Here is a 25,220-nt window from a genome sequence, read left to right on the forward strand (position 1 = left end):
AGATAAAGAAGTGGGAATAAAAAGAAAACTGGACAATAATGGTGAAAAAAACTGAAGGATAATATTGGAAGAAGGGCACCAGAGACTGATTGCTCTTATTAATCTCAGTACCTCCAACTTCTCCAAGCCACCTCAACAGTCTGTTTCATGGCAACAGGCCAGTTCTGTGCAATGTTTCTGGTCTTTAATGGATTCCTTGGCCCATTTTCCACTCCTCGCTTGTTCATTGCCCACGCTTTGCAGATGTGCAAGTGTGAGGCTGAATATTTTAGTTTTCTACTGCTACTCTAATAAATTACCTTAAATTTATGGGCTTAAGCAACACTTAAGCAACTTATCACCTTCTGTAAGTCTGACATGGGTCTCATGGGGCTGAAATGAAGATGCCAGCAGCTCCTTTATGAAGACTTTAGGAGAGTGTTAATTTCCTTGCTCACTTTGCTCATTTTGGTTGTCGGCTGACTTCAAAATGGAATGGAAGGCCTTAGAGTAGTAAGCTTCCTTTTACTGAAATCATTCAAGCAGAGGCTTATAAAAGCTGGTTTTGGAGGATGTTGGTACTGGGTTGGAAGTTGAACCTTATGATTTCTAAGGTTCCTTCCAACTAAAGAATGCGTGATCTCGGCAAAAAACACTCTAGTACCAGTTTAAGTCTTAATCGGCTGTCCTGTGTATGGAAAAAAAAAAATTTGCTTACATGGGTAGGACTTCCTATTGGGGAAATTGATATAGGTACTTTAATACGTTCACCTTTTTCTCCTGTTATGTACCTGGTAGTGGTATGCATGGGGATATAATAATGAATAGAGATAGGATAGCATTCAGAACGATGTATCTATATTCCAGAGATATGATACAGAATGATGTATCTATACTCCAGATTACTGTGGAGTCTATGCTATTGTGAATGAAAAAATCAGTAATTAGAAAAACATAAAGTATGAAACCTAATTTAAAAATAGCAGTATAGATGATGTAGAAAATTACACTCAATCAGGTACTGATGACAAAATAGAGAACAAATCATTTAATTTTTATTACAAATTTCCAATTTATAACCAAAATATACAACCACTACATTTAAAATCAGTTTGTACACTCACAGTTAAAGTGCTAAGTAAAAAACATTTACAAAAACTTGACATCAGTCTACTGTAAACAAAATAAATCTACAAGAGCAGAGTGCAAAGCACATCAGCTAATGTGAAAGTACAGTTCATGCTCTAATCAAGCACACTTGCCCTCTACATAGCTCAACAACGGTAAATTCTCCACTCGTTTGGAAATTAATGATCGATTTTAAATACATAAAAAAGAAACATGAAGAACCAATGCCACAAAATACAAATCTTCATCAGCACAGTTTCCAACCAGATGCTTATATGATAAAGCAAGATTAAAACTTTAGATCAATTTTAGGGTCACCTCCATCAACTTAATTCAGATTAGGGTCTGAAAACTAAACTGCCAAGTGCCAGCAGTCCAAAAACAATAGCTTTTAAAAATAATGGGAAAGGAATATCTCTTCTACCTTTATATTTCTTGAGAAAAGGAGAAGGTGGTGGTCATTTCTCATAACAGTAAAATGAGTAAAGACTTTAAAAAAAAACAAACCAAGAATGGAGAACGCTCAACTGTAAATTTAGTATGAGGAACAGAGCTGGAAGACAGGCTCAGCTGAAGGTAGGGTAGACTGAGCCTGAAATACAGACAGCCTTTGAACACTGTGGGTGAAGGAGATCTAAGATGTTCTGGACACAGTTTTTGAACTGAAAAGCATGAGATCAGCAAGGCCCCTACTTCTTACAACCCTTAAGAAGAAATGACTGGCTCCCTTCCTCAAGGTCACTGAAAACACACAGCACTTTCAGTCATCACACAGGCTCTTCAAAAGAGGAACAGATTCCCAACTTAAGTCACCTAAATGAAATCTCTTGTCTCAAAATAGTTTCACCAACACTGATTGAACTATTTCCACTTTTGTTTAAAAGCTAAATATTTATTCTAATTGATAGTCATCTGTGCTAATAACAATGATTTGTTTTTTTAAAACAGGAGAAAGGGCCATAGTCACGAACACTTTATTCCAAACCAAGACCCCTAGGTTAATTTTGGAGAGCATTAGGTCAGCTCTTTTTGGCTATCTGCTACCCTTATTATTTATAATATTATATACACGAGGAGATGTAGTCTGACTTTGGAACAACCCAATCCACAACCTTTCAAAACACAGTTCTATTTAAAATTGGGGATTTCCTAAGTAGGAGCTTATCATTTTTATATCCTTTTTTATACTCATACATTTTAATTCTTATAACTTGAAACACAGGTATAAAGAAAATCTTTAAAACGGCATGTTTAGGCAAATCTATTGGCTACATAACATAATATTATTATTTTAGAATGCATACTAAGAAGACAAAATTCTATAGCTGGCAAAATTGAGTCCATATTAGATATTGGCAGGGGGTAGTTATTTTGCCTTCAAATGATATTTACAGACTAATCCTTTGATAAATGACAATATCTCAGTGAATGAAAGCTGAAAAACTATACACAGATTTAATGAAAAAACTTACGTAACTTAAGCATTCCCCAAAGATATTTGCTTCAATTACTGAAGTCATTTTGCTTCAATACCTTTGAAAACTGGGCAATTTAACAGCAAAACAAAGCAGAATTTTCTTGATAGGCCTCTGGTTATCTGCAGTTTGAATCTTTATAAAGCCTCTGGTAGGTTGGTTAAAAGAGTTGAATCGGGAAGTTGAAATAGCTCTTCGAAAAGATCTTTTGTTTGGTTGTTTCTTGAATATGTATTACGAAACTGCTAACATTTGAGCAACAAAACCAGCAACTTCACATAGCTCAGAATAATATTACGCAGCTATGGCCACATAATATGAATCTCCTTGGGCTGATTCTCAAAAACAAAAAAACCATCTACTCAAGAGCTTTCTACTGAGATGACCATGATAACCTAACATATATAATAATGTACAACACTAAGAAAATAAAAAACAAAACAAAAAAGGGGGCTCAAAAAAAACCCAAAACCCACTCACATTAAATAAATGTGAGCTTCAGGTATCATATATTACAGACAGTGAAGTAACTATTAACTATGATACTGTGGGATTCCCTGGTGGCTCAGACAGTAAAGCGTCTGCACGCAATTCAGGAGACCCGGGTTCGATCCCTGGGTTGGGAAGATCCCCTGGAGAAGGAAATGGCAACCCACTCCAGTACTCTTGCCTAGAAAATTCCATGGATGGAGGAGCCTGGTCGGCTACCATCCATGGGGTCGCAAAGAGTTGGACATGACTGAGCGACTTCACTTTTCACTTCACTATTATAAACTGTAGACATATATACTTATATAAATAATCCCAATTCACTATCAGATTAAAATACAGCAAAGTTGGCATTTTCTTAAAAAGTTTAAATGAGAAGAAACAGCTTCCATAGCTCTTTCAAATAAAAATAAGACAATTTAACAGCTTTTAAGTGTCAAATGAATTTTTCCTTCTGGTAATGGGAGAAAGCGATTATGGATGGTGTAGCTCTCTTTATCATGCCAAAGTAAATGTTTAAACTGCAGTCACTCCTTCACATATGTAATATGTTTAAACTTCAATGAAAAAATAAAACTTAAAAACAGAGTCTGGCATTTGAAAATAAAAACAGAAAAGTTGTTTGAAGTTGGTATTAAAGATCTGTGGAAAAAAAAGATTTGTGAAATGGGATCATTCTAGAGGCATTAACTTTTTTAAAAAGATGAATGATAAAGAATTCAGATTTATTATGATAATTCACAGCTAAGGTAGAAATAGCACCTGATAACAAGAGAACTTCCAAACTAATGTTTTCAAATCAGAGAGTCCTTTTCATGATTAAAAAAATTAATTTTAAGTTCACATGTAAAGAAACTGCAACAATTTCAAATACATGTTCACCTCAGCTCAATGTAAAGAACTACTGTGTTGATCTTGTCTCAGAAACACAGAATTATTCCATATTAAACCTTTCTGCCAACAAGAGTAGTTCAAAGAAAAATTATCTGAGGCAGGGCTAAAGGAGAGACGGAAGATATTTATAAACTTAATTTTCAAAACTGAGGAGGGGTCAGTTAGAAAAACAGAAAAATGGTGGATGGATAAATATAAATTAAACCACCCTAGGATTATGTGTTTTACCTTATAGAATATCCTATTATCAAAACCCAGAAAGTACTCAATGAAATGTTTAGACCTCAGACTCAAGGTTTAACAAACATAATAGCAAAACACACAGAGTCAGAGAACTGAAAAGAAAGTCCTGGTGGTAGTTCTTAACAGGTGGTTAATGTAACACTGTAATATAGCAATGTGTGAGTGAGAGACGCTGGGCATCTAACTGAACTTTTGGATGTCAGGAGAGCTGCCTGAACCAGTGAACTGACCAAAGACAAGGAATCAAGTACAGCCAAACAAATTACATCAGAAACCAGTGCACCTTCCTGTATCAATTTCCATTTTTCTTTTCTACCCACCAGACACCAAACCCAGTACCTAGATTGTAAATTTACAGACCAAGGATTCAAGAGATTGATAGGAGTTAAGGAAGACAATTAGAACAAAGACAATGATCTTTAAGTGTAACAGGAACCTCTATGGCCTGGTTCTCAGACAATGTAATTATCAATAAATCTACAAGAGAACTCTGTCGAGAGACGGAAGTAATAGAATCTCTACATTTTATTACAGAAGGAGGCTTTACAGAAACATCTTCTGCAGAGCTGAAAAAAATAAAACAAAGAAACCACATTTATCTCTAAGGATATTTTAAAGCAGGATATTCACTTGCTCGTGGCAATCTGGCAACTGTAGTTATGCAAAGAATCTAAGGTTTCAGCTTACGGGTAATTACTGAACAGACAAATTTCAATCCAATCCTCAATTATTTTTATATTTTATAAATATTTTCATGTCAGCAAACCTAATAGCTTTTTAATTAGTTATATGGGCCATATAACTGTTATATGCTTTGTTTACTAATTTTATCTTAATACATTTTGTTTAAAAGTTTAGCCTAAGTAGCTATGCTCATATTTAAGAGAACAAAGACCACAAAAATTTTAGATGTTATTTTTTTCTGTACATCAGTTTTAAGGTGCTTATATTGGTTCCTTAGGAGATATTTCCTTTGGGAGGAAAAAAGGTCATGTCGATTATTTGTAACCTTTTTTTTACTTTTACAATCTGTAATATAATTTTTTCCTCCTTTAAAATTACCTAAAATCAAGACTGAAAAACAAAATCAGCAACATAGCTGAATCCTATCAATTTAAGTGCAACTTGCATTAACATTGCAGGCTGATCTAGTATATAGAGTTCATGGGAGGAATAATGAGAATAAGATAATGATTATAAAATAGTCAAGGGATAACCAAACCAGACACAGGTGGAATCTGAGACACGACCTGGTCTAATCCCCTTTTTCTTTCATTTACAGATGGTTAAACTGAGGTCCCAAGAGATAAAATTGCAAAGTTCCACAGCTCATTGAAAACAGATGCAACACTACAAATCAGACCTCTGACACAAAGTTCTGTCAGATTTAAAAACTAACATAATGTATTTTTACTAAGCATTCAAAAAATCTGCCAATTTAGAAAAAAAAAACTATTAAGCTCCAAAGTTCTTTCTTTTATGTCAATAGCATGTCAACACAATTAAAGTAATATTTGCAAGTCAGCAATACAAACAAGCTGACTTACGTAACAAAAATCCCAGGGCTATAATAAAAATATAGCTCACCGTACTGCAGGAAATATGATAAAAAGCTTGGAAAAAATCACTCTAATAAAAATTAATGTTATTAATGAACAATAATTATGAAAATAACAAAACACTGAATTTTCAAGATCTGAATTACTCTAAGGTAAATACTTGCTTCTCTTGATCAGGAAAAACTGCTGACAGTGACCAATGAAATGATAAAAAAGAATTATAAACAATGCTATCACACCAGTGAAAATGTCCAAGAAAGGACATAACAGATTTCCTGAGAAAAGTGATTATTAAAAACAAAAAAAATTCCAAAGGAAACCATTCTTAATACATTTAAATAGACTGAACTACTCTCTTTTATAGGAGGTAATGTACTGGCATGGGATTTGACTAAAATGTAAGTGAAAATTTACTTTTTTTTAACTTTATGGCAACAAAAATGTTACTTTCTAATTAGAGATCACAGAATAAGAAATATGCTTATTAACTTACTGTATTAAATCTTTATAAATCAACCAAATAGGAATGTCTACAAAAATGGCTGGTTCTGGATAAACCTTAATATTCTCTTTCCCAGAAGACTTCAGATCTTGAGAGAAATTATTATAATCCTATCAATTTGGCTATTAAGGAAGTACAGAATTTAAATTAGGAAAAAATCCAGGAGAGTAATTACAATAAGATGGAGGTAAAGGTTGCTTAGTTTTCCCATTCCTTTCTCAAAAATCATATCATTGGAGCAAAACAGAATTGAAGTGAATTAAAATATGAAGAGATGTCAACATAATTTTTTCATAAAAAACATAAAAATGACACAAGAATAATGTATAAAATCATACAGCTACTAAGAAACATAGCTGAATTAAACACCTTTCTTTACTCAGTTGTAAAAAGGCATAAAAGTAGTTTAAAAGAATCGTGAGTTCCTCTGTACCTCTAGGTTCTATAAAAATGCCCTTTTGTGTGTTTATGTGTGGAAAAGAATGGAGAAACCCTTACTTTATGCAGGTTAAAAAATTACATATACAAATATAATAGTATCACTTAAAATTTAAAGTTTTGCCATGATGAAAACCAATAAGTTACAGTAATCACTAATAAAAAAGAAGTGTTCCTAATTGGAAGTAATTAGGCATATGAAAGACCTCAAAGGAGAAAAAGTAACAGGGCCTACTTCTCTTTATATTTTTCTTGCAAAACTAATGTAGTTATATCATTCCATATCAAAGCAGACATATAATGGATATCCCCAAATTTCTGTTGAAAGTGACCTATAAATTCAACCATATAAATTTTCGGAGCATATTCTGGTATAACATTTAATAAAGGGCCAAATACAATCTAAGGGCACAGTCGTTCTCGAAAAAGAATCTCATTTTAAAGGGTCAATTGGATTGCTGATTTGAAGACTGTGTCAAATAAATACTGGCCTAACTGCCTGTTCTGTTTTTACTGCTCAATACCATTATGCTTGCTTTCTGTAACCCCCAAATTCTAACAAAAACAAATACTATCAGTGTTTTTTTGTTTTTTTTTCTATCAGTGTTTTTTAAAGAGCACTATAATTCTTGTTAGCTCATTTGATCCTCACAATGTCCTGTAGAGCAGGTCTCAAAGCCCCAAATTACCTTATCCTCATTTTACATCAAAGAAATTGAGACAAAGAGAAATTAAACGACCTGTTCAGTTTACATCATTATTATGGGTCTTTTGAATTCCAAGCCCAGGGCAATTTTCATTACACTAGACTATGTTAGTCATCCAAGTATGATAATATATAAACATACCTTTGGCATGTCAAAAGGAATATAAATATCATCATAGTGAAAATTTGGTATGTTAACATTTTCTAAGCTCCAGCCAATGATCCACTATTTTATCAAAAAATTTTAAGTAGTTCCTTTTATTTCATGGGGATATAGTCCACACCAATAAAGTTACAACTTCAGTTATTTCCAGCTATTATCACAAAGAAACTAATGAGGTAGGTTAAAATGTAGTTAATTTTCCTCATTTGAAGAGATTCTTAGAATTTTCTTAAATCTGCTCCAAGAAACAGTTTTAGAAAAAGAAAATCATTATTAATAAAGGTTTACTTGAATATTCATTCACCCAACTAGTATACAAAGATCTAATTTCACATTAAACCAACAAGAACCTACTTACTTCTAAAAACTGCTGTTCATCTTCTAAAATTAATATAAAGTGTTAGCGTAAGTTTGTATATATATTTAATTAAAATAGTAATATGCACTGTTACTCTAGGAGAAATAAACTTTATTTGGTGCAATTCATTGATTATTATATAGCCATGTCGCTCAGTCGTGTCCGACTCTTTGCGACCCCATGGACTGTAGCCTACCAGGCTTCTCTGTCCATGGGATTTTCCAGGCAATAGTACTGGAGTGGATTGCCATTTCCTTCTCCAGGGATCTTCCCAACCCAGGGATCGAACCTGGGTCTCCCGCATTGTAGACAGACGCTTTACCATCTGAGCCACCAGGGAAATCCCTCATTGATTATTACTTGCCACATATTATTCCGGTAAAGCAGAGACTCATTTCACTTAGCTCAAATTTAGACTCTTCAAATTTCTTTGAACTGAGACTATCATGACTAAAGTGAGTTGCATAACATTCATTTATTTAAATATTTTAATTGAAAACCTACCATGCCCTCTTCTAGTTGCTGAGTTATTAACTGTTCTTTGAAACTAATTATTGTTTTGAGCTTAATATTGTTTTGAATTGTTTGCTTTAATCACTGAAAAAATTCAATACAATATTGCTGAAATCAGAGTACTTTTCGAAAACTTTTTGGTTATATGTTAACATTTTAGAGAGAACTATTATTTTATCAGTTGTCAACTGAAAAAATAAAATACTAAACATTATCAATCTGCCAATCACAACACAAATTAAACATATGGTAAGAAAGCTGTCCGGACTTGTTCAAGTTGGTTTAAGCTAGTTGAGACTTGAAACTGTTATTTTGCTGTAGTTCTTCGATTGTCTCTTTAATGAAAAAAGTCTTAATTCGGAGCACTAGTTTGATAAATAACACAACCCAAACTAAATACTGTTATTTAAAATGACAGATTAACAATATTAAGTAAATTCTGTGAAGCAGTGAAAGTAACTGAAAGGCCAATAAAGCATTTACACATATATCAACAGTTTAATAGAGAAGATACAAATGAATATTTAAAAATCAGGAAGCACAGGGTTAAGCTTTTCATATTGATGTTCACTTAACTGTCTATACTTGGCCCACAAAGAAACCAATTAACATTTTGGCAATTGATGATATAATGCAGATGGCAATGAACGACAGCATCTTTGAGCTCAAACTGGTACCTTCTATGTTAACTTATTTTTGTGTCTGAATGTTTGTTTTGGTCTTTCATGCTGTTCTCAGGAGAAATTCTCAGACAAAAGCCTCATGAACTACTGATTTATTTATAAATGAGTTGTTACCAATTTGATCTTCAGAGTAAAGGTCTACTGTCAGATGTGAGGGAATTCAGATTCTACTTGTCCTGAGTATTAACTCCAGTTTCAAGGAAAAAGACAATGAGGATGGAGGAAAAAGTAAAGCATTTGAGCCAAATGTTCACATATCTCATGAAGAATTAGTAATAAATATTAAGAAATATGTACTTTGAAAGAAAAAAACATGACAGGCAAACAAATTATTATCAGAAAACTGACTTCTGTGCCTGATGAAAGCTTTTCCAACACCAAATTTCTTGGTACATTTTGTTTTAAAAAAGGAGAGGAAAAAGTCCACATGAATTCAAACACATATCAAAGACTGTACTATGGTAGCCCTCAGACAAATATCTTAAGTCCTCAGTAATCTTAATCCCTTCTAGTTCATAACACTAAAGTTTTCAGAGCTTTCAGCTTTCATACGATTTTTCATCTGATACCTATTGACAACTTTGTGAGGTAGGTATTTATTTTCTATCTTCATTCAAAAACAAGGGAACTGAGGCTCAGAGAAATTAACTTGTAAAAGGTCAAAAACTAGCACATGGCAAAGCCAGATCTCTCTGGAGTCTAGAATATTTTTAAAGTCTGATTCTTGGATATCTGTATAAGAATCACCTATGATATTAATATTTTTATGACGACAGATTTTTAAAGTCCTACCATCACCTTTGACTTACTGAGTACTAATTTTTAGGAGTGGGGTCCAGAATTCCAGTTGTAATCAATCAGGTAATAGATATAAAAGCCTAACATTGAGTGCAGCTAGGTTTTCACATGATATAATATGATGCCATCACATTATCAGCAGGAGCAAGTTAGTTTCAAACAGCCTGCAGCAGATTAGAATCACTGGGGAAGCTTTTTATAAAACTACCAGTCCTCATCTCAATGAGAGGAAGGTGTTGGGCATTGCCCGAGTGATTCTTATCTGTAGTCAGGGTTGAGGATGGCTTGTTTAAATATGCTTGTCTATATAACACATCCAGCACTTTCCAGAATTTTTCTTTCCCTTCCGATCATTATCATGCCTAATAAAGTTTAAAATTTTTACTATAAGTTATTTAAATATTACAAGACAAAATGTCAAAGATTTTTGAATTGATATTTTTAAAGTTAAAAGATACTTCACAGCAGGACTAATCATGCTTCATTAAGCTACAATGAATTTCAAATATCCCAAATTAATCACCACTGTGGACTCGGGTTATACATATATTTCAGCTGTAAACAAGAATGACCCAGAACCTGAAGATAAAGGTGTGGGGCAAAAGCTGCGGCTTATTGGCTACTGGGCAATGCGAGGGGCCTGGATACCAACATCTGGCGGCTTTGGCAAGATTACATTTCACTGCAAAAAACACAATAACAGATACAGAGGAAACACTTTGCTGTTTTGTAACTATGGTTACTACAAAAAGGCTTACAGTATGTGATGCTTATCTTATTACATGCTCCCATAGAACATATCTGAACATGAAGTTCTCTACAAATCAATACTACTACATGGGAAAAAATGGCTAAAAGTAAAAATTTTCCGTCATGCATATGGATAAGTTACCAATATAAAAACACAGCCAGTAAAAGTAATATTTACAAAAGTAATAAAAACAGCACAATTACTGAGAAAAAAATGCCCATCTCCGCTTTTACTTTGTTGCTAATCCTACTCCTGTATTTCTCTGCATAAAGACTATTTTGACAGAATTTCAAAAGAGTCTTCAGTAGACTAATCAGATTCTTCAGTTGACTTTATATTCTATTAGCTAAAATTCCCTTGCTGATTTATCAAATTCTCCTATAATTTAAAAACACAGTTCTTTTTCACTTAGTGGAAAGAAAACTACAAAGTCCTACTATTCATCTGAGAAATAAACCTTGCATAGAAAATTTCTTTAATTCTGAAATTTTGTTTTATTAATAGAACTACCAGAATGTTACCTCACAACCAGTTGATATTATATGAAAGTTCACTATAAAGCAGTCATCATACATTTTAGGATTTTTCCAAATATAAAACAAGTGGGTTTATAAAAATGCTTACCAGACAAATAATTATTTCTTCATAACCTAGAAATAAGAATTATTTATGTGATGATATCATTCTTAGCATTTTGGATGCCTTGAGGTTCCAAGTTTGATGCAATATAAAAAGCAAAAATTTACTTTTCAATGGACACCATCTGCACCTGACTGAAAGCATCATAACTGAGTTATAGCAATCAGTCATGCAAAGGCAAAGAATAAAATCTGCTTTTTAAACAGCACAAAATTTCCACCTTAGGACGATTTAAGCACTGGTTCCATCTTCTTCAATAACCCGATTCATGCTGGTACCATGTGTGATGTGAGTCATAGGATTATTACTGAGATCTCTGATGCTGCTATGTCGTGACTGTTCATTGAGCCGATGGGAACTACTGTGCCTGGAGTGATCTGTAAGTCGTGACATGCTGCCATGAGGTAGTCTCTCCTCCATTCCTCTGTAACTGCAGGGAGTGTACCTAATGTGGGAGGTAACAGAACACACTAGAAAATATCACTAAAGTTTTTCATGAAAATAACACTGATTTACAAAATAATTTCATGATTTACATTGTTGAATTATTTAAGTGGCCAAACAAAAGGGAGAAAAAATCTACTAATTAGGCTCAGAATTAAGAGCTGCCTTGCAAAAAGAGACAGAAGCTGAAGTTAAGCAGAGCCAACTGATCTAGAACTACGCTAAGTAAGGATACTTTTCTCATTCAAATAAGTTTTGGGTTGTGAGGTGGGTCCCAGGAGAGGAAGAACAAGAACAGAAGAAATATGGCGTTGTCCAAGGCAATCTAGAAGAATGGTGATAGTCATGGTACAGCAAACTCCAATTTCACTACAACCCTGGGAGTGGAAAAGGGAGCATATGAAACTAGAGGAAATTAGTGGAACCTTAAAAAAGTGAGGGAGTTGGCAAGCAATGATGATGCCAAGTGTGGACAGCTTCCTTCCAGAGAGCCCAGTTAATAGCTCAATTAAATGTAAATGGTCTTACTTTTCATTAGGGCTTGAGGCTGTCAGGACGCTAGTTCATAAAAGCTACATCGACTTAAACACAATAACCTCCTAACACTTTGTAACCCATGTTCCCTCAGAAGCAAATTCTCTCCTTTTCCCTTCCCCAAGATGCAGTTTTTGAGTGTGTCAACTGGGCTCCATTGCTCATCACAGGCTGTCCTCTCCATCATTCTATTTATCTTGAAAGGCAGCACGGGGACCTGTTAAAATTTTCTTTTGTTGCAATTCTGATTCACTGAGTCCCCATTAAAGCTAAGAAAACTCCCAGTCATACATACTATATGTGTGTGTGTGCTAAGTCGCTCAGTCATGTCCAGCTCTTTGTGTGACCCTATGGACTGTAGCCCTCCAGGCTGCTCTGTCCATGGGATTCTCTAAGCAAGAATACTGGAGTGTTGCCATGCCCTCCTCCAGTGGATCTTCTTGACCCAGGGACTGAACCTGTGTTTCCTGTGGCACCTGCACTGCAGGTGGATTATTAACCACTGAGCCACTGGGAAAGCCCCCGTATAACTATACACAGTTTTGTAAAAAGTATTTAATTTAGAATAACAACAATCAAAGAAAACAACCAAATATAATTAATATTAAATTTTAGTAGTATTTCTAAAAATAAAAAGGAGGTAGAAGGTTTTTCCTTTCTTAAAGTCATCAAAAGAACTAGTCATGAACAGGTGAAGACCTACTGGCTGTCAGAAAATACCAATTTATCATTCCCCTCAGTTAATGATTATAACAAATTTCATGACTCACTATGAATCATTTGTAAAATTTAAAGATTTTAAAGACTTATTCATATACTACTGAAGTGATCTAGTCTTATATAGCAGTGCTTATCAAACAATGTTTTCATTAGATCACAAAGTTTAAAAATTAAGTCCTTTTAAAATGAAAGCATGTCTTTCTTCTCCTGATTGAGTAAAGCAAAAAAGAAAATTTAAGAATGAAAAACTACCTTTAGAATATTTTTTAAATTCAAGTTAATGGATAAAAGAGCATTTAATTTTTATTTATTAAAAGACTTCACATTCAGAACATAAAGGTTTTAAATTTGATTTTTAAGTTTTGATTAAATAATTACAATGTTGCAAATTAAAATAATGAAAATAGAATAAGCATGTTATTCTAGTTAATAATTATTTTACATAATAATTATTTCCCTAAACTGAAAATTGTTCTATGACTTGCTAGCTAATTTGGAGAACTTTCACCTCTCGATGACTTCATAAGTACCTAATTCATGTAAATATGGCAAATAAAAAAAGCAAAATATGATGATATCAAAGTAATTAAAAATATGAATTACATTTTCTAAAACGGAAACCTAAATCTTTAAGTTTAATTTAGTGAATAACACTCAAAGAATACCTTTTTCGTAGAAAAAATTCAGTTATGTCTATTTAAGTGAAATATATGGTTATTCACAAAATTCTAGTATATGAACCACCTGCCCATGGATAATCAAGACTCAACTACACAGTAAAATGTCACCCACTTACCAAACTAACCACTTATTCTCAAACTCCACCCAGCTACTCATCCATTTCCTTTTCTATATCCTCTCATCTAACTACCAATTATTCTTTGAAGTTGATATATATGTATGGTATATTTACCTAAGTCTATTTTATTTTACATAGCACTGAGATCAGTAATTATCCATCAAGGAATCTGGACTAGATTGAGTACCGAGAAGCAGATACGTGTGCATATGTGTAATCTCACAGCCAAGATAACATGATGAGAAAACCATGGCCAAAATATAGTGCTAACGTGTAAACTTAAAAACTGATGCAGAAAGAAATATCCATGAGATGGAATGCCCAAATTATTTCTAAAGTTGTTTGACAGATTTATTTGTTTCCTCCCTCGTAGCTCAGTGATAAAAAATCTGCCTGCCAATGCAGGAGACATGGGTTCGATCCCCGGGTTGGGAAGATTCTCTGGAGAAGGAAATGGCAACCCACTCCAGTATTCTTGCCTGGGAAATCCCATAGACAGAGGAGCCTCTCAGGCTACAGTCCATGGGGTCGCAAAGAGTTGGACATGACTTAGCAACTAAAGAACAACACAGGGCTAGATACTGTCAAGGGATATACATATATCCCTTGTTCACATTCTCCAGAAACTGCAAACTTAGCTGAGGAAAAAAAAACTGTACTGAAAATAGGTCACACTCAAAGAATGTTTAAAAAGCAATTAATGAGCTGCCATGGTATGGGAATTAAGCAGAACTTAAAGGATGAGAGTGATTTTAATTAAGCAGAGAGATAAGAAAGGCCATCACAGGAGGGTATACGCTATCCCCTAGTTTCCATGACACTAAACTTTCACAGAGACCTTCATGTGTTTAGAAGCGTTTTCTCTGAATCACATGCTAGGCTATTCTTTTTTTTTTTTTTTTACAACGAAGAGTATTTTAATTCTTGTCCTCTCTGAATCATGTGCAGTTGCTTGGTCGAGTAGGTCAGGACCCTGTCATGAAATAGGCTATTCTTATTGTGTTGTTTTCATTACTGTGTCATGTTCTTCTCCTAGAAGGGGATGACAGAGGATGAGATGGTTGGATGGCATCACCTACTCAATGGACATGAGTTTGAGCAAGCTCTGGGAGTTGGTGATGGACAGGGAAGCCTGGCATGCTACAGTCCATGGGGTCGCAAAAAGTCGGACACGACTGAGACTAAAGTGACGATGACTGGTGATCTTGTTCTTGGTATGTCATTATTAAGCTTCAAGGAATTCCATCTCACAGCTTTTTAATTACCACTACCTTATATTAAAGATTATAAGCTTTCTTACCTAAACTTTAATTTCATTTAGATTACAGAAACTAAAAGTCTCCTATATTTAACTCCCTTCAGAAATTCTCTGCTCAATATGAACTCATTACTTGTATTACCATTTGCTCACCCTATTTATCTCCTCTGAGATACTTTCAGAGAGGCCAATCTGATCATTTGAAGTTCTATAACACTGACAGTAACACTCTAATACTCACTGTTTTAATTATATGCTAGCTTGAACTATTTTTAATTGGTTATTATGTATATGTCCTACCTTTCCTGTAAGGTTCTATTCTCCTGGAAAGCAGAAATTATACTTAAGCTTTCTTCTATATATCTCTTAATACACAGAATGCCACATGCATAAGAGCTGTAGTATAACTGTTCATTCCCTATTGAAAAGGATGAGGCTAATAATGTCCAATATCAAATACTGCTGAAAGTCAGTTCATGGAGCCATGCTATGCTATCACGTCAGTCATGTCCAACTCTCTGTGACCCCATGACAGGCTCCTCTGTCCATGGGATTCTCCAGGCAAGAATGCGTTGCCATTTCCTCTTCCAGGGAATCTTCTCAACCCAGGGATCAAACTCATGTCTCTTACCTCTCCTGCATTGGCAGGTGGGTTCTTTACCACTAGCGCCAACTGGAGCTAGCAGTTCATGGAGGCAGGTATTCTTAAAGATTCTCTGGTTTCCTCTCTTTCTATGAGTGTTTTAAGTTAAGAGCTCTAATTTTACTCTAGAAACTTTCCAACTGGGCTTACGTACAACCTCCTCTCCTATGCTGTTGTCAAAGTGATCTTCCTAAAACACAAATCTGATTTTATCACCCCAATGCTCAAAGTCTTTTAATAGTTTCTCACTGCTCTGGGGGAAAAATCCCCGAACTCCTCAGCATGTTTCATCTCCTACGGTGGCCCTGCTACCTAAATGCCTCTTCGTCCTCCTTGCCTCTGCACGTGCTGTTTCCTTGTCTGAGATTTTCCACTGCCTCCTCTGTACCCTAGTCAAACTACAGAACCACCTTGTTTGTGAACGAGACTTTCCACAGTGACTTAAAAGGCTTTCTTCTCTGGAATCCCAAAGCATGCTGTGTATGATTTTATCATACCTACTACTCCTTTGTCTTCCATCTCTGTGTTCCTAGCACCTAGAAGAATGCTTTCCACTTAGGAGTGCTGAATGAAAGGAAAAGGCAGGAAAGAGAAAGGATCTTAGATGGTGGTTTAAAAACAGGTCATTGGTTATGTTAGAAGTTGGGTAAGAAGGTGAAAAAGACTGGAAATACAAGGAATGAAGGATGGGATTGGTAGAAAGGAAATATTCAAAATATTTCAAAAATCTGGCAAGGAAAATAAAAAGAAGTGGATACAAGATAGAAAACATGTCAAAGTTAAAGAAAGGCTGCTCCTTTTCAAAACCCAAGTAGCTGACCAAGTTAGACGGCAAAAGAAAGCAAGTTGAGAAGACAAACAAGAAGGTCTAAAAAGAGAGTACGTCTAGCAATCACATCCTACGTGACAAGGACAGGGAAGACTGAAAGAAAGGCTTGAATGAGCCTGGAAGGATACAGGACAGCCACGGAGACACAGAACAGAGAATTTCAGGCATCATAATTTTCATTCTTTCAGTTTCCCAAGCTTAGAAATCTTAAAAAAAGTTTCTTTTGGCACATTCCTTCTCTCCAACTGCTTTCAAGCCATCACCAACTCCTATCATTTCTTCTTTTTAAATATCTTTCAGATCAGCTATTACTCTCTTGGCACTGTCACTGTTCTTTCATAAACCTCCATCATCTCTTAACTGAATTACTGCAGAGCTCCTAAGAGGTTTCTAATTCTAGTGTCTCTACCATCCAATATAACAAGAAAGCACATCCTGCCCACTCTCAGACATTCTCTGTGAAGCTCTCTCCCACCTCCTCCCCACCAGATTTAGTCACCCCCTTGTCCATGCTACCAAACAGGGGCTGCCAACTGTGGCCTGCTGGTCAAATCAGGCCCCTTCCTATTTTTGTAAACAGTTTTTCTGGAACACAGCCACTCCTATTTTGACTGCATACTGTCTATGGCTGCTTTCATGGTATTAACAGCAGAAATGAATGGTGGCAACAAAGACCACGTGACCCACAAAGCCTAAAGTCATTTATATGTTATTTCATTTATAATACAATATTTATTATATTATTTTTCTCTTCATAGAAAAATTTGACAACCTCTGGACTATACCATTATATTTGCATTTTACTTTAATTATTACCTTATCATATTGATAATAAAAGTTGATAACAGGCACTTACTGAGATGGGCACTGTTCTGAGCAATTAGGTATATTACCTCATTTATTTTTTACAACATTGCTAAAGGGACAGATATTATTACTATTTCCATTTTACAGATGAGGAAACTGAGGCTTATTATTCTAGACCCCATGCTTTCAACTACAAGACAAATATTGACTACCCTATTTTTCTTGATCTTATTAAGAACAAAGATCATACCTAAATCAGTTTTGTATTCCCAGAGACTCACACAATGTCTGACATAGTAGGTATTCCATAATTGTTTGCTAAATTAATCTTACTAAAATAACCACTTTTACTCTGCCTTCTCTCTGATGAGCAATGACTCCACATTGCTCACTGCATCACGTCTAAACTCCTCTGGCATTAAGTCTGACCATAATCTGGGACAATTAAACCTAGCAAAGTTCAGAAGGTTAATCATGATCAACTTCTGTTTCAGAATTGGCTACTCTTCCTTCAGATGCCACGTGACTCTAACTCAGCACATGAAATAAACTAAGCTGCCAATAAAACTCACCTGCCGTCCCGGGACCTGTGGAGGCTGCCGTGGTAGCTGCTCACTTTGCTGTGGACACTACCTGCTTTGCTCCTCTGGTCATCCACCATGGCCAGCTGCGTTGAAGAAGCATGTGTGGATGTCCCTTGAGTGGAAGTTCCTCTTGATTTCCTTATTATAGGAGTATTTGGATCCCTCAGGAGGGACTGAGCAAAATCAGGTTCCTGGAGTACCTGTCGGCTCTCGTTCACTATCCTAGATAACAAAACACCAAGTGTAAGATAACCCTACAGACCAAAAACAATACTTTGACAGACTGATGTTATTCTTCAGAAAAAAAGCTCTCCAAACAATGTCTTTAGGACATATGTAAGGTAACACTGTCGAGAGAAGAGAGACTAAAACAAAAATCTGTGTCAATCTGTCTCCTAAACTGGTATGATGGAAAGAGGTTCGTCTTAGAATAACGAAATCAGGATTTTAGTTCCAACTCTATCAATAAATATGTGATCTTGGGCAAGTCACTATCCCCTTTTCTTAATTTTCCTCATTCATAAAATGAAGGCATACAATTTCATCGTTTTTAAAAAGTCCCTTTCGGCTAAAGAAATTTATCATTCTCGAGGTCACTGAAACATTGCAAAGGTACTACTATAAAGTAAAAATATTATTTTCTTGCATGGTTTATAGAAGTAGTGGAGGCCCCATCATGGCATAGACTCATTTTTTTAATTTGTAAGAGCAGTTGTTTTTAGGTTACAAGTTGATTTTACGACAGAAGCTGTTGTCTAGTGCTTGAATAAACATTAATGACTGTAACTACAACAAAATGTATGAAAAATTAATTTAAACAAACATACCATGAAGTCCCAGACATACTAAAGGCTTAGGAAAAAAATAATTAAGGGGATGAATTACGTCCAGAGCTAAAGTTTTTAACTGCTATGAAAAGGCTAAAAGCAGATAGGTGTTTACGTTGATGAACAAAATGGTAATTAAAGAGCCAATTAAACAGGTGCAAAGGTCAGTGTATCAGTTTGGGTAAATAAGTGACTATAAGAATCATAAAGTTAAAATTAGACAATATTATTTTTTAAAAAAGTTCCAACATGAAGATTAGATCATAAATTGACAAAGTGCATATATTCTAAGTTTTCAAATTAGAAAAGAATCGCTGCTGTTATTGCCATTGTTATTTTTAGTGCTGGGGTAGAAGGACTCAAAGACGACTAGTATTTGTTGAATACCTGCATAGTGCCAGGCGTTTTATATATATTCTCTGCTAATCTTTTTTAATAATGTTTTTATTATGGAGATTAACTCCTAAACAGACACTTCTATGGGGGAGATATCCATCAAGAGTGAATATTGTGATCCCCATTTTATAGATGAAGAAACTGAGGTCACAAGGGATTAAAGAACTTTTCAAAAGTCGTACAGCAAAACAACAGTTGGGGATCAAACTTAAATGTTTCAAAGTGAATCATAAAGTAATGATAAAACATAATGTTTACATATATCCTGAGAGTTTCAAAAACTAGATAGAAGAAAGAACAACTCAAACATAGTTATTACAACATTTATTCTTCTGTCATCAATGGCCCTGTGCACATGTACATACATCCAAAGTTGCTCTGGACTGCTGAATTTATTTTCTAAACTTATTTTTAAAAATTGGTTCAAACTGACTTCTGGTCATTTCAAAAATTTAATCTACCTTCAAATGGTGAAGGTCTGTCTCCTCATTTTACAAATAAGAAACCAGGGGTCCAGAAAAATTAAGTGATGTGACCCAGATAACTCCAAAATAAGATTTCTAAAAATATTTCAACCAGTGTCAGAATTATTAGCATAAGCAATCTTAAATGTGGCTTCACTGAGAGAAAGAACACTAATTTGACTGGCATAATTTTAGAAGCCAGTCTTTCGACAGCACAGTATAACAGAGGGGTTAACAGCAAAGACTAGAGGCTAGAATCAGACTGCTTGGGTTTGAATCTCAGTTCTGCCACTCACTAGCTATTGAACCTTGGTTCTGTGTTCTGATCTGTAAAACGACAATCTTCCTCACAAGGTTGTCTAGAGGATTAAATGATTTAATGCTTAGAACACTGCTTGGAGTATTTAAGTGGGCTCAACTGATTGGAAACCATTATTATGGTTACTCTCTAGTCATATCTCAAAGGCTCAACCAGACAAACGCTAGAAATGACTGTAGGCTGCTCACACTCTGGAGGAGTGACTCTAGCCCAGAGCACAGTCCCAGCTGGGAGGGTCACAGTGACTTAGCTGAGTCAGGGAAGTGGGTGGTCCATGGTTCCAGAAAACCAAATGGAAGGGTTTTGGGGAGGTCTAACCAGTTTCAAAAGCATTCTGGCCCAGTCAGGATCCCCCAAATAACTGGGATGAGTCCCCAAAAGGGCAGCGTTGGTTTAGTTTAGCCCCATCTGGAGTTTCTAACACAACAGAATTGCTATGTGACAGAATGGCTTGTGTGTGGCCCAGAGGTGACCAAGAATGCTAACCCTCTCCTTAGAATTATGTTTTACTGTGATTCAAATACATTTAAAAATTTCAAAGAATACACAGATAAATATCCCAAGTAAGGCTGTTCCACAGAAATCAAGGACTTGGTCTGTTTTGTTTGCTATTGAACCTGTGGCATCACCGAATAGTTCATGGCACATAGTAACTACTCATTAACGTCTTTTTCAAAGGATGAATTCCCAGGAAATACATTTTTGTCATTATTGAATTAACCTTTCCCCTTCTTTCCTTCTCTACCCAATGAAATTGCATTTAAAGGAGAAATGCATTGTTTGATATCACTAGCAGTAGTCTCAGATATGGTAATAAGGAATGTATATTTTAAAATTGTGATTTTTATAAATTTCAAGTCACTTCAGTAGTGTCAGACTCTGTGTGACCCCATAGATGGCAGCCCACTAGGCTCCTCTGTCCCTGGGATTCTCCAGGCAAGAATATTGGAGTGGGTTGCCATTTCCTTCTTCAATGCATGAAAGTGAAAAGTGAAAGTGAAGTTGCTCAGTTGTGCCGGACTCTTAGTGACCCCATGGACTGCAGCCTACCAGGCTCCTCCATCCGTGGGATTTTCCAGGCAAGAGTACCGGAGTGGGGTGCCATTGCCTTCTCTGAATCTGTATAACAGAAGCTGCTAATTACTGATAATTGAGAAAATACAAGATTCTGATAATGTGGTAATTTAAGATGTATTTTAAAAATACATTAACCCATACAAAACACAATAACATTTTACATATAATCTTGAGACTTTTATAGAAATTCATTTTCCCAAAATTTATTTTCCATGTAACTTAGGTTAAATAAAATCATAAGAATATGGATTCCACTAACTTAAAGTTTGTGACAATCCAAATACAGTATAAATATTAACTTTATACTTAGTAAAAAGTTTGAAGTCATCTATTCCTTTGTGAATACTGCAGGGTCTTATTTTGTTCTATTAATTAAGGGGTCAAAAAATGAAAGAGTCCTCAAATATGCCCAAATCTTATATTTTACCATGACTCTCTAATATGCAATTTGGCCAACTATGAATTAAAATAACATATTTCATTTTATCTGCTAATATCATTTTATTATTTTGGCTTTAATGTGTATGACTCAGAATAAAATAACATGCTATCCTTTTAAATAATTTATGGTGTAACCTGGAAGAACAATGGACAATTGGAAATAAAGTCTAATTCTGTGTGACTTTAGCCAAGGCACTGAGCCTCTCTGTGCATCAGTTTTCATATCTTTTACACAGAGATGATAACACTAGTCATCACAGAAATGTCAAAAAGATCAAATAAGAATATACATATATAAGCATTCGTTTTTAATTTTAAGAAGATTATAATTTGGAGCTTTTTTAAAAAAAAGATTGGCTTTCCCTCAAATATTCCGAATTAGTAAGGAACAGGCCTTAAGCCTGGTTCTACTTGGCTATCTTTTCTAAGTTTTTAGGTTTAAGATTTAATCATACCTGGTGGCAGCTGAGGTTATCATCTTGTTGGAATATTTCCTCCAAATCCAAATTGTTTCAACACAGTAAACACACACACACAAAATTATGTAAATGTGAAGCCTGTGAACACCATGATAATTTACTTCAACTTACTCTTTTTTCCTACGACCGTGGAAAAAACTGGCCCATTCAAAGCAAGTCTTTTTACTTCCAACCCAAAAAATGGAAGGAATACCAACTATGAGAGCCATCAGGTATTTCATCAGAAAGAGAATCAGGTCTGGACGACTCATTTGAGTAACCTACAAGAAGGGAAAGAAGAATATCATAAATATATAAATAGAAATTTCTCTTAAAGACCACTGTAAAATCTTTTAAATAAATAGTAAAATTATACAAGTCTGATGTTTGCACTTACTCAGTCCTGTAATTTTCTCATTATATGGAAAAGATACACTGCTGAAAATTTGACAATGACTATATATTTTATAGCCTGAGTTCTATAATTTTCTTGCTAGCCCATATTAGTCTAAAGAAAAAGATTACTAATATAGAAAATAAACCATGAATAGGAATAGAGGCTCAAATAATACCTATATTCTTCTCAGCCAATTTTGCTCATCCTATCATTGGTTATCACAATATACAATTAGGGAAGTGTTAATCATTTTCCCCCATTTTATTAGTTTCTGTTCTTTTATTTAATATGCTCCTCCTTTCATGTCTGCTTTGTTGGCTGTTTTCAAGCTTCCTCTTTAACCTATGAGTTATTTATAAGTACATTTTTTAGTTTCTATTCAGGTGAGTTTTTTAAGATTTCTTTTTATTGTTGATTTCAAATTAATTTATTATAGTCACAGAATGTAGTCTATTTGATTCTGGTTACCTTATATTTTGGAAACTTCTTCTGTGATTTAGGACATAGTCCATTTTTTAAAGTACTCCTTGTGTGCTCAGAAATAACGCTTACTCTCTGTTAGGTACAAAATTTTCTTTATGTATTAGACCAACTTTATTAGTTGTGTTGTTCAAATCTTCTATATAGGAATTCTCAAAGATATTGTAAGTCTGGTTCCATACCACCACAATAAACAAATACCACAATAATGTGAGTCATGGGGATTATTTTGTTTCCCAGTACATATAAAACTTATATTATAATGTAGAATGTAGTATCTACTCATAAGAGTCTAAATAACAATGTTCATATCTAAATTAAAAAACATTTTATTGCTAAAAAATGCTAACCATCATTTGAGCCTTCAAGTGAGTCATACTCTTTGTTGTGGAGGGTCTTGCCTCAATGTTGAAGGCTGCTGACTGACCGGGGTGGTTTCTGTAGGATAGGATGACTGTGGAAATTTCTTTAAATAAGATAATAATGAAGTCTGCCGCATCCATTGACTCTTCCTTTCATGAAAAATGTCTCTGTAGCATGAATTACTGTTTGGTAACACTTTACCCAAAGTAGAACGTCTTTCAAAACCGAAGTCAATCCTCTCAAACCCTGCTTCTGCTTTATCAACTAAGTTTATGTAATATTCTAAATCCTCTGTTGTTATTTCATCAATCCTCACAGCATCTTCACCAGGAGTAGATTCCATGTCAAAAAATCATTTTCTTAATGCTCACCCATGAGAAGCAACTCCTCATCCATTAAAGTTCTATCATGGGATTGAAGCAATTTAGTCACATCTTCAGGTTCCACTTCTAATTCTAGTTCTCTTGCTATTTTTCTACCACACTGGGTGTTATTTCCTCCACCAAAGACTTAAAGCCCCGCAAGGCACCATTGAGGGTTGGAATTAACTTATTTCAAACTCCTGCTAATATTTATATTTTGACCTCTTCTTTTGAATCATGAATATTCTCAATGGTATCTAGAATGGTAAACCCTTTCCAGGTTTTCATTTAACCACCCAAATCCATCAGAGGAATCACTATGGTAGTTATAGCCTAAAAATTTATTTCTTATGGGACTGCTCTGGCAGTCCAGTGGACAGAATTTGGCACTTTCACTGTGGTGGCCTAGGTTCAATCCCTGATCAGGAAACTAAGATCCTGAAAGCTGTGAGGTATGCCACTCTCAAAATATATTTCTTAAATAATGAAGCCTTGAAAGTTGAAATTACTCCTTGATCTGTGGACTGCAGAATGGATGTTGAGAAGGTAGGCATTAAACAACATTAACCTTGTACATCTCCATCAGAGCGCTTGGGTGACCAAACGCATTGTCAATGAGCAGTAATATTTTCAAAGGACTCTCTTTTTTCTGAGCAGTAGTGGGCTTCAAATATTTAGTAAACCATGTTGTAAGCAGATGTGCTGTCCCCCATGCTTTGCTGTTCCATTTACAGAGCACAGGAAGAGAAGATTTAGCATAATTCAGAATGGCAAATGAGCATTCATTTTGTTGCTGTTTAGTCGCCAAGTCGTATCCTACTCTTGAAACCCCATGGACTATAGCCCACCAGGCTCGTCTGTCCATGAAATTTCCCAGGCAAGAATACTGGAGTGGGTTGCCATTTCCTTCTCCAGGGGATTTTCCTGACTCAGGGATCAAACCCATATCTCCTGGATTGGCAGGTAGATTCTTTACCACTGAGCCACCAGACCAGCTGCATTAGCCCCTAACAAGAGAGTCATCCTGCCCTGTGAAGCTCTCAAGCCAGGCAGTGACCTCTCCTCTCTAGCTATGAAAGTCCTAATGACATCTTCTTCCAATAGAAGACTGTTCTGTCTCCAATGAAAATCTGTTGTTTAGAACAACCACCTTCACGAATGATCTTAGCTAGATCTTCTGGATAACGTGCTGCAGCTTCTACATCAGCATTTGCTGCTCTGCCATGAACTCGGATGCTACAGAGATGACTTCTTTCCTAAAACTTCACGAAATCGACCCCTGCTAGCTTCAAACCTTTCTTCTGCAGCTTCCTCATCTCTCTTAGCCCTCACAGAATTAGAGTTAGGGCCTTGTCTTAGATTAGGCTTGGACTTAAGGGAATGCCATGACTGGCTGATCTATGCAGATCCCAAAACCTTCTCCATATCAGTAATAAGGCTGTTTTGTTTTCTTATCATTCATGAATTCACTGGAGTATCATTTTCAATTTACTTTAAAAACCTTCCCTTTGGATTCGCAACTTGGCTGCTGGGCTCAAAAAGCCTAACTTTTGGCCTGTTTCAACTTTCAACATGCCTTTTTCACTAAGCTTAATCATTTCTAGCCTTTGATTTAAAGTGAGAGGTATGCAACTCCTTTCACTTGAACCCTTAGCAGCCACTGTGAGGTTAGTTGGCCTGATTTCAATACCGTTGTGTCT

General features: G+C 35.3%; 1 protein-coding gene across 2 annotated transcripts in view; it reads right to left on the minus strand.

Annotated features, from left to right (window-relative positions):
- Positions 1-1,012: 1,012 nt before the first annotated feature.
- The window catches only part of FZD3 (frizzled class receptor 3), a 98,039-nt gene continuing 73,831 nt past the window's right edge, over positions 1,013-25,220 (minus strand). For both annotated transcript variants that reach the window (XM_061425043.1, XM_061425042.1), the window contains 3 exons: positions 22,051-22,199; positions 17,925-18,158; positions 1,013-11,763 (listed from right to left, as the gene is read on the minus strand). In XM_061425043.1, coding sequence (XP_061281027.1) covers positions 11,550-11,763; positions 17,925-18,158; positions 22,051-22,199 — 597 coding nt within the window. In that variant the 3' untranslated portion in view covers positions 1,013-11,549. The remainder of the gene's footprint in view (positions 11,764-17,924; positions 18,159-22,050; positions 22,200-25,220) is intronic.

This window comes from Bos javanicus, chromosome 8 (genome assembly GCF_032452875.1).
Source record: "Bos javanicus breed banteng chromosome 8, ARS-OSU_banteng_1.0, whole genome shotgun sequence".
NCBI classification, from domain to species: domain Eukaryota; kingdom Metazoa; phylum Chordata; class Mammalia; order Artiodactyla; family Bovidae; genus Bos; species Bos javanicus.